Raw genomic sequence first — 12,213 nt, forward strand, 5'->3', positions numbered from 1 at the left:
CTCTACCTTTTCCGGCTCAAGACCATGGCCTCGGATTTGGAGGAACTGATCTTCATCTCGGCCACTTCGCATTCGGCTGCGAACTGCTCCAGCAAAAGCTGTAGATCACGATCTGATGAAGCCAATAAGACCACATCATCTGCAAAAAGCAGAGACGCATTCCTAAGGCCACCAAAACGGATCCCCTCAACACCTTGGCTGCGCCTAGAAATTCTGTCCATAAAAGTTATGAACAGAATCGGTGACAAAGGGCAACCTTGGCGGAGTCCAACTCTCACCGGGAACAAGCCCAACTTACTGCCGGCGATGCGGACCAGGCTCTGACACCGGTCATACACCGGTCATACAGGGACCTAAACAGTATCTATAACATCTCTTAATGAAATGAGGATAACGAGTTACAACTACAAATAATTTCCCTTTGGGATTAATAAAGTATTTTTGAATTTGAATTGCAGCATGGTGGCGCAACTGGTAGAGCTGCTGCCTCTCAGCGAGCAGGTCCTTGGTTCAAACCCCAGTCCAGGGGCCTTTCTGGGTGGAGTTTGCATGTTCTCTCAGTGCATGCGTGGGTTTTTTCCGGGTACTCCGGTTTCCTCCCACAGACCAAAAACATGCATGTTAGGCTGACTGGTAACTCTAAATTGTCCCTAGGTGTGAATGAGAGCGTGAATGTTTGTTTGTCTCGTTTGTCTCTATGTGGCCCTGTGATGGACTTGCGACCTGTCCAGGGTGTATCCCGCCCCTCGCACAGTGATTGCTGGACATGGGCACCAGTGACCCCTGTGACCCAAAATGGAATAAGCGGGCAAAGAAAATGGATGGATGATGGAAGGATGAATTGAAGTGAATTGAATTGAATTGATAGTGGTGATAAACTTGCGATCACAGATGTTGGTGAAAGTTATGTTTGAGGTTAAGTTGTCTTATTTTGGTGGTCGTGAGCTACAAAGGTTTCAATTCTGAGAATGATAAAGATAATGTCATTAGAAAAAGCTAACAGATATGTTCTTGTTTTTACTATTTGAACTTGTTTTATATGGCACTTTGAGTTTGTTGTTTTTATAACACTATTTTTCTTTTCTTTTTTTTATTGCTGTATATTGTTGTCTGTACTTTATATGCTGTCTGTCTAAAACGGGTCTCTCTTGTAAATGAGTCCTCGTGACTCATCGAGACTAAACTTTAATTTCTTGTTATTTTCCTCTTGGTTTAGTGTTTTTATAGCCATTTTGCATTGTTTTATTTTGTTTTTTTAATGTTGTGAAGTGTCCTTGGGTGTCTTGAAAGGTGCTAACAAATAAAATGCATTATATTTATTATTATTAAACTGGTTAAATAAAGGAACTCTAAATTGTCCCTAGGTGTGAGTGAGAGAGTGAATGTTTGTTTGTCTCGTTTGTCTCTGTGTGGCCCTGTGATGGACTTGCGACCCGTCCAGGGTGTACCCCGCCCCTCGCACAGTGATTGCTGGACATGGGCACCAGCGACCCCTGTGACCCAAAATGGAATAAGCGGGTAAAGAAAATGGATGGATGGATGGTTAAATAAAGGTTGAATAAAAAACACTTAAATCGGAGTCCGCAAGCGTTTTATTTTGAAAGGACAGCAGGAAGTGATGTGTTTAAAGCACGCAGCCTGCAGGCTGTGGTTCTATGCTCAGTGCTGCTTTGTGATGAGGCTGTGCAGTAAGCAGGATCCAGCGAAGCGGACCGAACCCGAAGCCAGCTGTCTGTCGCAGGAAGTGGTCTCGTGCTCTGCGCCATGACTTCCTGTCGCCTCGGAACTCTTTGATCCTCGGGAACCTGCAGCGACCGGTCTCCAGACGCACGGCCACGTGGACCGAGACCCGGACAGTCCGGCGGACTGAGACCTGGACCTTGGCACCAGTGTGTGGAGGAGGTTCGGCTGATGGACGTGAAGTTCTGCTTCGGTCGTCCAGCAGCTCACATGTTGCTCCGGGTCTTTCATGCTGGAGTCCCAGCTCAGTAAAGTGGAACCACCTCCTGGTTCTGGATCTTCTGTGGTGCTGCTGGACAGCTCTGAGGCTGCTCTTCAGAACTTTTCCTGATGATGGGCACAGGTCTGACCCTGGCTCCTCTCCTGGTTTTCTTTGCTCTCGGACCTGTGGTGCAGGGTAAGTGTGGCCTGAGCAGATCCTTCATGTCTTCACGTGAGACCAGCACTCTGTCTGTCCGCAGGACCCCCGGTGTTTGCACGCGTGCACGCTAATCCCAGTGCACGATGTGATTTAAAGGAGCACTCAAAGCATCAGACACCAGTGGTCCAAGTCCTGCTGCCCAGGGGACAGTGCTCAGTCCACCAACATCTGCTCCTCATACACGTGCACATTTATCACCATTAGATGAGGACAGGCTCATCAGGAGCACAGTTAGTGTCAAACTGGTTTCCATTTTAAATGGATGTTTTCAGTCCTTAACAGCACGAGCTGCACACTGACCCCGCTGCTCTTTGAACTTTATAAACTTTATTCAAATGAACAGTCAGCTTTCATTTCTCCACAGCAGGAGTTGAACTGCAGGGATTTTACACACTTGTGTGTGTGTGTGTGTGTGTTGTGGTCACTTCATTAGTGACTTGAGTTCAGCAGTCTGATAGTTAATGGGATGAAACTGTTGCAGAACCTGCTGGTTCTGGTCTTCAGGCTGCTGGTCCTGCTCCTCAGGCTGGTGGTTCTGGTCCTCAGGCTGGTGGTTCTGGTCCACAAGCTGGTGGTTCTGGTTCTCAGGCTGGTGGTTCTGGTCCTCAGGCTGCTGGTCCTGGTCCTCAGGCTGGTGGTTCTGGTCTTCAGGCTGGTGGTCCTGCTCCTCATGCTGGTTGTTCTGGTGCTGAGTAAATAGTCTATGTTGTGGGTGTGAGTTGTCTCTTTAGATTTTCTTGTCTCTGGTCAGACAGCGTCTGAGACCAATATCCTGGATGGTCATGATCTTCTCCATGATTCTCACCACCCTCCTCAGATTCTTCCAGTCTGCAGCCGGCAGCTTCCTTCTCAAACAGAGGTGCAGCTGGTCATGATGCTCTCCATGGTTCCTCTGTAGAACGTGGTGAGGACATGTGGTGGAGGAGGTGTGATATCCTCATCCTATGGAGGAAGTGCAGATGCTGCTGGTCTTTCTTCACCAGGGACCCAGTGTTTACTGACCACGACAGCTGATTGGTGATATGCCCCCCCCCCCCCCCCGCCCCCAGGAGCCTGGTGCTCTCCACCACCTCCACCTCCTTGAAGGTGGTGTTGAAGCTTGGTGGAGCCAGTTTTCTGACCAGGTGCAGGATGATTGTGTTGAAGCTGAGCTGAAGTCCACAAACAGCTGTTCTCCTAAACAGCTGTTCTCCTCCAGGTGTTGCAGGCTCAGGTGGAGTGTTTAGGTGATGGCAGTGGTTGGAGCGGTGAGCAAACTGGAATGGGTCATTGGAGGGAGTAGAGGTGATGGGTTGCTTAACAAGATGTTCGAAGCACTTCATGATGATGGGTGTAGGAGTCACGGGGCGATAGTCATTTAGATTGGTCTGGGTGGAGTTTTCATGTTCTCTCCGTGCATGCGTGGGTTTTGTCCGGGTACTCCAGTTTCCTCCCACAGACCAAAAACATGCATGTTAGGCTGATTGGTAACTCTGAATTGTCTCGAAGTGTGTGAGAGAGAATGAATGATTGTTTGTCTCTGTGTCCCTGTGATGGACTGGAGACCTGTCCAGGTGTCCCTGCCTCTCACACAGTGATTGCTGGATATGGACACCAGTGACGTTTGTGACCCAAAAAGGAAGACATTTATTTAAGTTTTTTTATTTTTTATTTTTTTCATAGAGGTCATAAAGGACTTTACAGACACAATTTACGTCAGCAGTTTGCTCAATGATCCTGTGGGTCGTTGTTTCACAGTAATATACACTAAGTGACTATTTTATGTTTGTCTGACATAATTGTTTTAACAAGCAGTCGTTCAGAATGCAACAAGTCCAATAACAAGGGGTTAAATAAAATCATATCCTTTGTGTGTTCTCATGTTGTGAAGAATTTAAAGTGTTGGAACCATGTGAAGGAACATGTGGTGCTTCTGACAGTGTGACACCTTACACCTGTTACCAGGTAAAGAGAAGACTGGTGACCTAACAGTTCGTCCACACGCAGCCCAGTCTACAGTGGGTTTCTGTAGAAATTAGCTAACATTATTTTAGAAATGTTTTTTTTAGAGTTGTTCTAGAATAACAATTAATAAGTCCACTGTGGAAGTAGGTGTGCTCGGACTGTGGAGCCCCTTCCAAAGTAGATCACTGCCGTTTTAAAACAACTCCAGTCTTCAACCTTTCATTCTAGCTTTTCCAAAGAGTATCTTTGAATTCTTGTTGCCATCATTATTAAATTATTTCTGCAGAAATATTATGAAAGTCCTGGTGGAAATTATCCCAGTATGCAAGGCCAGAATATCTCTGAGTATTGTTAGACAAATAAATATGATAAAAGGAGCATCATCTTTCCTGCTTATCTCTCCTTGCCCCTTCACATCTGATGGCCCCGTTCCCTCAGGAACAGAGTCACTTGTTGATGTTCTGGTCTTCAGAGTGTTTGGGTCGGTAAGGCGACACCGCTTCCTGTCAGCACCTGTCAACATGAACAAGTGTCAACAGGCCATGTGTTTACTGCAGGCTGGGGTCACAAACAGCTGCATGCTGGTTCATGAAAGACCCCAAACAGATCAGATCCATTAAACCAAACCCTCAGACCCACTCAGTCATTACAGTTGGAGCGTGCAAGCCCATTTCCTGTACGAAAGGAAGTGCTGTTGGAGGGCGGGGCGGGGTGGCGGACAGGATGCCTTATTGTTCAAAGAGCTTTCTGTTCTTCTGGTGGTTTTTGTCAGAGGTCTTCCAGATGTACTACTAATTGAGTTTGGTTGACCTCGACCTTGACCTCTCTAAGTGTCTTTAAGAATCTGTTGGACACCTGGCAGGGTCCAATGCTGACATGTTCCTGTTGTTAGTTTTCTTGGAATTTGTCTTGGAATCTAGCTGTTTTTTTTTGTTTTGTTACCTTTTCCTTTTAGCCATCCTATTTGTTAAAAAAAAAAAAACTGTAGTATGCTTTTTTTATAACTGTTTATTGTTGTTGCTGTTGTCCATTGTTGTCATCTTTCTTTGTTGAAATCAGGTCTCTCTTGTAAATGAGTCCTCGAGGCTCAATGGGATTTACCTGTATAAATAAAGGTTGGTTTGTTCAGACATTGCTGCTGCTGGGATTGCACAGAAACGTGGGGATTCTTTGTGGACTTTTAAATGTGAGATGTCTTATCGACCATTTAAACTTAAAGTCAAGAAAGTAAAAACAGTAATTTTCCATGCAACCCTTTACAGTAATGTTTTAGACTAACAGCATCTCCTGCTGAGAAAGGACAGAGTTATCTGTTTGATCAAACATGCAGAATTCAAGTTCAAGGATTCATGGTTCTTTATTTGTCATTCACACCACATGTGGTACATGTGGTGGAACAAAATTATGTACACAGGGTCCCAGTTACATCCAGCAATAAAATGTAAAAGAAAACATTAATAAGATCTAAGATATGAACTAAAAAAAACATAAAAAAAAATACACTAAACACTAATAGCGTAAAAACATTACACCGAACAGCAACACGAACATGGATCTGAGTGAGCAGATGAACATGAATGAACACAGCAGCAGCATGAAACGGATCAGCAGCAGCATGAAACAGATCAGCAGCAACATGATGTGATTTTTCACAGTGATTATCCTGGTTAGAGATTCATGAGTCTAACAGCTTCAGGGTATAAGCTGTTCCTCAGTCTAGTGGTTCTACACTTAATGCTCCTTAACTTCCTTCCTGAGGGGAGCGAGGCAAAAAGTGTGTGTGCTGAGTGAGTGGGGTCCTTCATGATGCAGGTGGCCCTCTTCCTGTATCTGGAGGTGTAAATGTCAGTGATGGTGGGGAGGCTGACTCCAACAGTCTTCTTTGCAGCCTTCACCACTCTCTGCAAAGCTTTTCTTTCTGCAGCTGTGCAGCCTCCATGCCACACGTTGATGCTGGAGCACAGGATGCTCTCCACTGCACACCTGTAGAAGGAGGTGAGGACTGAGCTTCCCAGACCAGCTTGTCTCAGCCATCAGAGGAAGTAGAGTCTCTGATGAGCTTTCTTGATCAGGCTGGTAGTGTTGTTGCCCCAGCTGAGGTTGTCATTCAGGTGTATACCCAAGTACTTGTAGCTGGAGACCACTTCCACTGCAGATCATCTTATGTTCAGGGGAGTGTAGGTATGTTTCGTTCTTCTAAAGTCCACAATCATCTCCTTTGTCTTCTTCACATTGATGTGAAGGCTATTCTCCTTGCACCAGCCCAACAGGTGTTCCACCTCCTGTCTGTAGCTGGACTCATCGTTGTTTGTGATGCATCCCACCACTGCTGTATCCACTCCGCTCCTGTTTCCTGGAATATCCTACAAAAAGATTTGAAGCTCTCGACCTTGACCTCTCTAAAGCCTGGTATCCACAGGTCTGGTTCTTGTTGTAGCCTGTTGTGTCCGGTTCTAGTGGGACCTCTATTTTTGTGTCTCCACTTTGCCTATAGTTCCCGTTTAGTGGGCGGATTGTTCACCTCTAGTGGGCGGATTATTAATATCAACGCACCTTACCAGCTGGTGGCGGTAGTGCTACATTAAGCTCTTTTCTAAGCACCACTAACATGTATTAGAAGAAGAGCTGGAAAACAACACACAACCAAAATGGATGACCTCCGTGAACTTGAAGCAGAACCAGCCGCACAGCCCATCCTGGTCGCTGTCCCGCAAGATGGAGAGCAGGGCCGAGGTGTCAGAGATGCTCTGATGGAGTACCTCATGAGCTGTAACTTATCCTAATTCCACCCCTTAATCTTTTTTACCTCCCCAGCCTTCCTTAGATACAAGTGAACGTTAAAGTGTTGATTTGAAAATAAACATGGATTAATAATTATTCTTGTTTGTTTAATGTACAGACATGTCTTATTACCAGGTTCGTGTAAAAATGGCAAAACAAACACTGCTGCTGTGCTTCTATCACATATGCTGCGTTTTTTAGTGGCTGTAGTTTTAGAAAAACTGTATACTCCTTAATTTTTGTTTTTAACAAAGAACCAAAACCTACAAGAACTATTTGTTTATGCATATATACATTCATCTTCAGATCCCTTGTAAGACAGACGCTACAAGAGATCCTTCCTGCCCACAGCATCAGCATCTAGAACAACTCTTTAATGAAACCAGGATGATGAGTTACATTTAATTTCCCTCTGGGATCAATAAAGTCTTTTTGTAATTTGATTTGTATATATGTATGTATGTGTGTATATATATATATATATATATATATATATATATATATATATATATATTACGTACATTACATAATAACCTACATTTGATTTGACATTTAACAACTCTTTCAGAGCTTATGCTTACCACGCAGCTCTTTAAATTAAGCTGTCGCAAATTATCTTCATGATTGAAGTGCTTTTAAGTAATATTAAGTTAGTGCTCCTTTGTACCACAGTGAAAGTCGTGGAGAGAATTTTTGACCTTGGGTGAAAAAGATGCAGAAGCTGCTGGATCCACAGGATGGACATCATGGCCGAGGTGTTTGACATGCAATGACTGAAAACCTCCTGAATGAGGATGATTGTAAACGTAGATTACACAAGTCCTACACCTTTTTAACTCCACTGCAATGTTCATTTACAACACATGGACATTCTGTATTATGGTTACGTTTTTCAGTACTCATTACAGATAAAACCAAAAAAAATACATAAATAAAAATACTGGATTTTGGAGTTTTAAAAAAAGTCCTGTGGTTTTGTTTTTATCTGTTTTGGGGGGGATTTGCCGTGTCAAGGATAACTGAGAATCTTCACCAGCATTGTTACAGGTAAAAAAACAATTACTTCACTTATCTACACTATTGACGTAAAAAACACTGTAAGCACTTCACTTTTGATGATCAGATGGAAGCTCAAGACTTGAAAATGTTTCTTTTATTAGAAATAAAGACCTGTACAAAAAAAAAACAATTATACACTAATTATATATGCAAACTTAACAAGCTACGTTTGGCTATTTGTGGGCTTACCTTGCAGGATCTACATTTCTATAGATCAACTATGATCTACTCTAAATATTTTTAAACATGTCTGTTTGCCATGGAACGGGCAATGGATTCCAGCACCCCAAGGAGTGCCTGACTGAAAGCATCACTCTGTTCAGCCTCCTGCCTTCGCTGTGCTGCTTCCTCTCTGCGAACATCTGCTTCCTCTCTCCTCAAGGCCATCTCCTCCCTCCTAATTGCCTTCTCCTGCTTCCTCGCTGCTGCAGCTTGGCGTTGCCTCTCTGCAGCTTCTTCTTGCCTTGCTTTTTTGGCATCCTCACAAATAAAATGGAAGTGTTCCTCTCTCTGCTTCCAGTTCATCTCCTCTTGTTCTGTGTGCGCAGAAACAAAGCTCTCTGCTGCACTTGTTGATCTGCGCTTTCTATTGCCTAGGAATAACACACAAGAAAATGGCTGTTAGATGATGAAGTACAGGTAGAGTTTTTAAATAAATTATTTACATTAAAGTTCCTGCTAATTTCAAAAGGTGTTTGTTCACAAGATCAGAAATGATTCTGTTCATAAAGCAGTCTAGTACTTTAATGATAGTAAGCAGGTGGGCATAAATAAACTACATGTAGTCATTTACAACGGTTTGTGCTAATTTAGAAAAAGAACAGAGCATCGTTAATCTGAACAAAAATCACTACACCCTGTATAATTTCAATAATAAACTTCATAAATGAAAGTTTAAGTAATAAATGAATAACTAAATTTAACAGTTATCCATTACAACTGAATAAACAAGTAGTTTGAATACATGCAAGGTGTTTTACAACAAAAACAAAACAACATTCATATCAACATGATCAATGTCATGTTAAACACGATTGTTGCTTCTTACCTAGTAACGGGTGCTGTTTGGTGCCGCTCTGCTGCGTGTTGCCCGGTGGCGTAGATGTACTCGGTGGCGTGGATGTGCCCAGTGGCGTGGATGTGCCCGGTGGTGTGGATGTACTCGGAGGTGTTGTGGTCGGGAAGGGTCAGAAGCGGGGAGGATTGGACAGTCAAAAGCAGAATCTGGCGAACCTTCATGTTCAGTGGGACTTTCTGCATCAAAATAAGAGTGGAAAAACAGCAACAGAGTACAGTTAGCAATGATGCTAACTAATAACGACGTAACCGCGTCAGCCTCGTTTGTTCAGAGTACTTTCAGAAAACGCAAAGAAACGGTTGCATGAGGAAAAGGAAATATGCTTAAAGTAAATAAAATACACTCACCATCAACTATTAGTTTTTTTAGCTTTCCTCTTTGCTTTGGTGTGCGATGGAAGCCCTGCACCGCCATCTGCGCAGACACCTCTTGAAAAATCTTTTCATTTCGTTTCGTTCCATCTAGCTCGCGCTGCACTTGTTCATCGGCCAGCAAACAGAGAAATGCCTGAACTTCAGCATTCGACCACGGTTGTGCCATGATTATTTGTTTTACCTTATAAAATATTCCAAAATAAGCTCCTCCGATTTCTTGTTGTCTGTTATCCGGGTGAAAAAGAAAATAGTGGATTGTGATTTCCGGTGGAAGACTGAATCTCCGCCCTCCACCAATGAATACGCCCCCTGACCAATCAGTGACCTACAGTGTGCTGATGTCACAACTAGACCCTAAAAGAACCAGACCTGGGACCTCAGTGATTTAGGTCCCAAAAATGGGGTGGGTTCCACCACTAGAGGCATTGTTGATAAAACCCGCAATCGGCCACAACTAGTTACATAGGAGTACCAAAAAGACCCGTGGATAAGGGGCTTTTGTGGCTTTAAGAATCTGTTGGACTCCTGGCAGGGACCAATGCAGACATGTTCCTGTTTTTAGTTTTCTACATTCGCCTTAGAATCTAGCTGTTTTTTTTTTTGTTTGTTTTTTGTTGTTGTTGTTACCTTTTCCTTTTAGCCATCCTATTTGTAAAAAAAAACAACAAAAAAAAACCCCTGCATTATGACTTTTTATAATTGTTTATTGTTGTTGCTGTTGTCCATTGTTGTCATCTTTCTTTGTTGAAATCAGGTCTCTTGTAAATGAGTCCTCGAGGCTCAATGGGATTTACCTGTCTAAATAAAGGTTGATTGATTGATTGTATCATCTGCAAACTTTACAATATGACAGCCTGGATGGGTAGGTGCACAGTCATACATGAGTAGAGTGAACAGGAGGGGGCTCAGCACACATCCCTGAGGAGAGCCAGTGTTGAGGGTTATGGTGGAGGAGGAGAAGTTGTGGATCCTCACAGATTGAGGTCTGTTTGTTAAGAAGTCTACGGCCCAGTTGCAAATGGAGGGGCCTAGTCCTACTGTGAATAGTTTGTCCATCAGGGTTTGGGGGATCATGGTGTTGAAGGCAGACTTGAAATCCACAAAGAGCATACGGACATAAGAGTCCTGCTCCAGGTGGGTGAGAGCAGTGTGGACCACAGAGGAGATGGCATCCTCTGTTGATCGGTTCTTGCGATATGCATACTGATGAGGGTCCTCGTTGATGTTGATGGCTGTTTTGATGTGGGTCATAACCAGTTTTTCAAAGCTTTTAGCGACTATCGGGGTGAGGGCCACTGGCCGGTGGGAACTGTTGCCAGGGTAAGTGAGGAGTTAAAGATGTCGGCCAGCACATTGCAGAGCTATTCGGTACAGTCTTTCAGCACCTTCCCAGGGTTGTTGTCTGGGCCGGTTGCTCTGTGAGGGTTAATCCTCCTGAAAGTACTCCTCACTTCAGCTGAGGTCATGCTGAGAAGCTCTTCATCCAGTGGTGAGGTGAGTCTGGTGCTGGGTGGTCTGTTCGGGTCTTCAAAGCATGCATAGAACTTGTTGAGGGCATCTGGCAGTGATGGGTCTTTGGGGCATTGTTAGCTCCTGCCTTTATAATCTGTTATGCACTTAATACCATCTCGTTCATCTTCCTCAGATGTCACTCAGAGTATGTGTTGTGGATATCTCATAATTTTATTCAATTACAAATCAGAGGCCGGTGAAGTTCCGTTCAATTCAGTTCAATTTATATAGCACCAGGTCACAATAGAAGTCATCTTAGGGCACTGAACAGAAACATTCATATATAAAAATATTTTTTTTTCACAATTTATATGAGGAGCAGACTGCTTTGAGTTTAACTCCATCATAAAACTCTCGTCTTGAGCAAGCATGAAGGCGACAGTGGAAAGGAAAAACTCCCTCATGAGGAAGAAACCTTTAGCAGAACCAGGCTCAGGACAAGCAGCCATCTGCTTCAGGTTTGAGAGGAACAGATACACAATGGCAGGTCAAGAATCACATGTTAAGATAGAAATAGTATCAAATGAAAACTATTCAATTTTAGCAAATAATTTAAGGAAATGAGGTCAGTTTGCCATCTAGTAGTCTAAGCCCAACAAGCCAACACTAATTATAGGATTTATCAAAAAGGAAAGTCTTCAGCCCAGTCTTAAAACTGGACAATATGTCAGCCTCATGGACAGAAACTGGAAGTTGGTTCCAGAAGAGAGGAGCATGATAACTGAAAGATCTTCCTCCCATTCTGCTCTTGGAAACTCTAGGAACTGCAAGTAAGCCTGCAGTCTGAGAGTGAAGTGCTCTGTTAGGAAAGTATGGAATAATAAGATCTGTATTTTAAGATGGAGCTAGGTTGTTGAGAGTTTTGTTTTGCTGAGGAGCCATCACAGCACATTAAATGCTTCCCCTGCCTCTGCCTGCATTGAACCCTGCTCTGACATGTCTGATATTTTAGGATCTCACCTGTTTCGGTCGTCAGCCGCACATGTCCACTGAGTGCAGCAGCCCAAAACAGCAACCTACAGCAGCATCCTACAACAGCAACCTGCAGTAGAAACCTGCAGCAACAACCTACAGCAACAACCTGCAGTAGCCACCTGCAGCAGCAACCTGCTGCAGGAGCCTACAGCAACAACCTGTAGCAGCCACCTGCAGCGGCAACCTGCAGCAGGAGCCTACAGCAACAACCTGCAGCAGCCACCTGCAGCAGCCACCTGCAGCAGCCACCTGCAGCGGCAACCTGCAGCGGCAACCTGCAGCGGCAACCTGCAGCGGTAACCTGCAGCAGCAACCTGCAGCAGCAACCT

At 44.0% G+C, this 12,213-nt stretch overlaps 1 protein-coding gene across 1 annotated transcript in view; it reads left to right on the top strand.

Annotated features, from left to right (window-relative positions):
* Window positions 1-1,912: 1,912 nt before the first annotated feature.
* robo3 (roundabout, axon guidance receptor, homolog 3 (Drosophila)) overlaps window positions 1,913-12,213 on the top strand; it is a gene marked incomplete in the record, with an annotated part of 256,141 nt that continues 245,840 nt past the window's right edge. Inside the window, 1 exon segment of the mRNA XM_037687648.1 lies at window positions 1,913-2,137. Coding sequence (XP_037543576.1) covers window positions 2,071-2,137 — 67 coding nt within the window.

The sequence above is a fragment of the Nematolebias whitei genome, chromosome 14, assembly GCF_014905685.2.
Source record: "Nematolebias whitei isolate Nwh7 chromosome 14, NemWhi1, whole genome shotgun sequence".
Taxonomy (NCBI): domain Eukaryota; kingdom Metazoa; phylum Chordata; class Actinopteri; order Cyprinodontiformes; family Rivulidae; genus Nematolebias; species Nematolebias whitei.